The sequence below is a fragment of the Sinocyclocheilus grahami genome, unplaced genomic scaffold, assembly GCF_001515645.1.
Source record: "Sinocyclocheilus grahami isolate Dianchi unplaced genomic scaffold, SAMN03320097.WGS_v1.1 scaffold20.1, whole genome shotgun sequence".
Classification (NCBI taxonomy): Eukaryota; Metazoa; Chordata; class Actinopteri; order Cypriniformes; family Cyprinidae; genus Sinocyclocheilus; species Sinocyclocheilus grahami.
In genome coordinates, this window is record NW_015505199.1 from 1478016 (window position 1) to 1482799 (window position 4784).

At 35.5% G+C, this 4784-nt stretch overlaps 1 protein-coding gene across 1 annotated transcript in view; it reads left to right on the forward strand.

Moving 5' to 3' along the window:
- Window positions 1-4784, forward strand: part of grpr (gastrin-releasing peptide receptor) — an 11004-nt gene that overhangs the window by 3755 nt on the left and 2465 nt on the right. The window contains exon 2 of the mRNA XM_016239570.1: window positions 3266-3617. Coding sequence (XP_016095056.1) covers window positions 3266-3617 — 352 coding nt within the window. The remainder of the gene's footprint in view (window positions 1-3265; window positions 3618-4784) is intronic.

Sequence of the window (4784 nt, forward strand, 5' to 3'; positions counted from 1 at the left end):
ATGTTTTTTAAAGAAGTCTCTTCTGTTCACCAAGCCTGCATTTATTTGATCCAAAGTACAGCAAAACAGTACAATTTTGAAATTATTTTTACTAGGCTATTTAAAATAACATTTTTCTATTTGAATATATTTTAAAATGTAATTTATTGTGATTTCAAAGCTACATTTTTAGCATCATTACTATAGCCACACGATCCCTCAGAAATCATTATAATATACTGATTTCCTGCTCAAAAAACATGTATTATTATTATGATGTTGAAAACAGCTGAGTAGAATGTTTTCAGGTTTCTTTGATGAAAAGAAAGTTCAGAAGAACAGCATTTATCTGAAATAGAAATCTTTTGTAACATTATAAATGTCTTTATCATCCCTTTTGATCAATTTAAAGCATCCTTGCTAAATAAAAGTGTTAATTTCTATCATTTCTTTTCCAAAAAAATAAAAATGTTACTGATTCTAAGCTTTTGAACGGTATAGTGTATAATGTTACAAAAGCTTTTTATTTCACATAAATACTGATCTTTGGTTCCTTCTATTCATCAAAGAATCCTGAAAAAATGTACTCAGTTGTTTTAAATATGAATAATATAATAATAATAATTTTAAAAGGTTTCTTGAGCAGCAAATCAGCATATTATAATTATTTCTGTAGGATGTGACACTGAAGACTGGAATAATGATGCTGAAAATTCAGCTTTGATCACAGCAATCATTTTAAAATATATTCAAATAGAAAGCAGTTATTTTAAATAGTAAAAATATTTCACAACATTACTGCTTTTGCTGTACTTTGTACTATATATATAAAACATTTCTGTCCCCCTCACTTCTGAAATGATGGCTACGCCCCTGGGTGGGGGTGAAACTGACCTGGTAGACCTTTATCAAGTTGGTTATAGGGGTGATAGACCAGTAACAAACCATTTGATATTCCATCATGACCACCTTAAGACTGTGGACATTATTTTGTCATTTTTAATGGAAGAAAAATTGGTAACACTTTACAAAGGTTCCATTTGTTAACATTAGTTAACTTAACTGCTTTAGTTAACATGAACTAACAATGAAAAAAATATGTTAATTTCAACATTTACTAACACATTATTAAAATCAAAAGTTTTCAAAAGTATCTGTTAATATTATTTAATGGATTAAGCTAACATGAACTAACAATGAATAGTAGTTTAATTGTAAAGTGGTATTGAAAAATTCAATGCAACATGTAAACTAAAAAAAAATCACTGTCCCACTTCCGCTGATGATCTATCCCAACTGTCAAAACAGTTCCGGTGAAAAGTGGTGCCTGTGTTCTGAAGTCTGTCATTATCACTTCATTTTTTAAATGCAATTTTTATGTTTAGGAGGTTTTAGCCAGGTTGAGAAGGCAACCTGACTTTAGTGATTCAGATCAGAATTCTATTCTATTCTGATCAAATATATAGACTCTATCCCATATATACAAGGCACCAATTTTATGATTTCTTGGTCTGTCTATTCTCCCGAAGAAGTGTGTGACTTGGTGTGTGATAGTAGCAGATGAAGGGAAATGAAAAATAAGATGCCTAAAAATGAACTGCTTCCTCTGCCTGTTAGTGTCGATGCTAGAGCACGCAAGAGTAACCAGTGCACCTCCAGAGCAATGGTTCAACTGTGGGTCGATGTGCACTCGGATTAAATGAGAAAGTTGATTCTGTGGATTAAGGTTTTTATGAAATCAAAAGCCAATAAAAAATTAAGAATTATTATTGCTCATTAAGACTTTACAAAGGTATTAAGAACAGTAAATATGGTTTCTCAGAATTTTATGAGGATCTTTATTAGTGAGTTTTTCTTTGCCATTGTCGGCTTTGGCTTGTTCACTGACTGAAGGATTTGTGAGGCTCTATTCATTGCAAAGCTGCTTTATTGGGAAATGCACTATACAAATGCATGTGATTGAAATGAAATTCCTCTTACATGTTTGTCTCCATCTGATATAATAGTATATATATATAATAATAATCAAATAGTTCTAAAAAAAAAAAAGAGAGGCTGTTCATGATCGATGTGGTGGGAGTCTAATTAGCACTGGAGGCTTGATTTCTTATTGGTGAACAGCCATGAACAGATGGTAGATGGCACTCATAGGTGGGAGAATCTTTTCCTGTGGTCTGCATTCAGGGCTTTAAGTCAGTCATTGAATAGATAGGCTACTATCACTTCTGATAGCTTTTTTTAGTCCTTGGGTTTTCTGGAATAGTCAGTTCTGATTGGTCAATCCACCATCCGGCGCCTGATATTTCCTGACAGATTTTTAAGTCATTTTTTTTCCCATTCATTTTTCCCATATGGATTTTTAAAAAGTCTTCGTTAAAGCATTATAAGCTGAACCAAACCAACCAGCTATAAATTGAATCACAACACTACAAACTTTGATTTGAACATTAGTCAAAAACCAAGGTGCAAGACTAATAATGGAAAGACTACAATGCCATCAAGCACTGCAAATGACAATCAAATAAAAAATACAGAGAAATGAACAACTATTAAAATGTTAATTATATAGTGTATGTATATCTTACATGCATTGCAAAATATACTTACATATGCAAACAGTTTTTAGTAGGGACACTCACTTGATTAGTCATTTGCAGTGCTTCATTGGAGTGGGTGGGTGTTAAAAAGTTCTTTTTGGCATGATTTGCTTGTTTCAGTTCTCTGATTGGTGGAAAATTTGCAGAAACATGGGTAATGTAGTTTTTCATCAAGAATAAATACATAATAATGTGAAATGATGGCTTCAACAAAAGCATATATTCCAATGATTCACAACCTCATTGCTCACAGTAGGTCTGTCTTTAACGGTTTATAAGCTATTATTAACAAAACAAAATTCCTTGGGAGAAAATGAATTTGATTTTTACTCATGGAACCCGGTTTTTGCATTTTAGTTCCTAATATTTCTCATGCTGTATATTAGACTGCTCTGAAGCTTTTGTGAATCACGCTGTCTTGTTTCATTCAAACGCAACTAGTGCCATTTTGTGATGTAGTTAGCAGTTGTAGTGAAAATGACCTTTGAGTATTTATATTGCTGTAATGTTGCAGTCATCATCTTGTTTCTAGGCCCATTGTTTAGCTTTAATATAATAGAATATCATCAACTTAAATCATCATGTCCGCATATTTATTTACTTGTAATCTCATTTAAAATATTGTTCTTAAGGTTATATTCTTAATTAAAATGGCTCCTTCTGTTCCCGGGTCCTTTTCTGTCTCTTAGATACAAGGCTATTGTCAAGCCAATGGATATCCAGACATCTAAAGCTTCGCTAAAGGTCTGCCTGAGGGCTGCGTCGATCTGGCTTCTCTCCATGATCCTGGCCATTCCTGAGGTGGTGTTCTCCGATCTCCACAGCTTCCACATCCCCGAAACCAATGAGACTTTTAAAGCATGTGCCCCGTATCCTCATGCCGGAGACCTGCACCCCAAAATCCATTCCATGGCCTCTTTCCTCATTCTGTACATTATTCCTCTCTTCGTTATTGCTGTGTACTACATTTTCATTGCCAGGAGTCTAATTCAGAGTGCGATTAACATGCCTGTGGAAGGAAATGCGCACATTCGGAGGCAGGTGAGTTTAAAGGACAAGTAGTGCTTCAGCTGTTGAAGTCAGATTATTGTTTTAATGGTTTGACATAACGCTCTGTCCTTCAGCCCATATTATTCCTTTTTTAAAATGTATTATAGCTAAAGTATTTGATCACTTTTTATAATTCATACATTCTTGTTTAACTTCATCTAACACACCCAATTATTCATGAAAACACAACATGCATAAAGGCCCAGGTATAATTTTTAATATTCCACTTTCAATAGATGTGTTTATGAATAGCACACTTTAATAGAGTGGGCCAAAATTCCTCCACAGCGCTGTAACAGACTCATTGCAAGTTATCGCAAACGCTTGATTGCAGTTGTTGCTGCTAAGGGTGGCCCAACCAGTTATTAGGTTTAGGGGGCAAACACTTTTTCACACATGGTGTGAAATATTTTAATAATTTATTTTAATAATTTTAATTTTAATAATAAAAACCTTAATTTAAAAACTGCATGTTGTGTTCACTTGTGTTATCTTTTACTAATATTTAAATTTGTTTGATGATCTGAAACATTAAAGTGTGACAAACATGCAAAAAAATAAGAAATCAGGAAGGGGCCAACAGTTTTTCACACCACAGTGAACCTCTCTGTTTGCCGTAATTGTTTTTGAACGGTGATTCAGTATCTATTTTTGAAAGGTATTCACAATACAAGATGAGACCAGAAACATCTGCTCTGCTGTTCTGTTGTTATATGAATAATACAGTCTGGATTTGAAAAGTACCATGTATGTTAGGAACCATATGTACTAAACGACACACCTGGGAGCAATGAAACATCAAGGGAAACACCTGGGACAAATTAAACATGGGAAAGGAAGGCACATGAGGAGCAAAACAACCACAAAACATGGAACAGAGTCTGACATGACACCCCCCGCCGGAAGACGTGTCCTCGCCCCATATAACATCCAATGGGGAGGGGGGATGGGCACTCTGGAGGTCCCTCAGGACAGACACGGGACAGTGGGCCTCCAGAGCGGTACCCGTTCGGGGTGCCATGGCGGAGCAGGTAGTTTAGGAGGCCACGGTGAAGCAGCCTCCGAGGCCGCGGCTCCAACCCCCGCCTCGGTCTCTACGGCTGGAGCCGTAGAGTTACTACCCCCCCCCCCCCAAAAAAACTTGGGGCAAATTTCGGG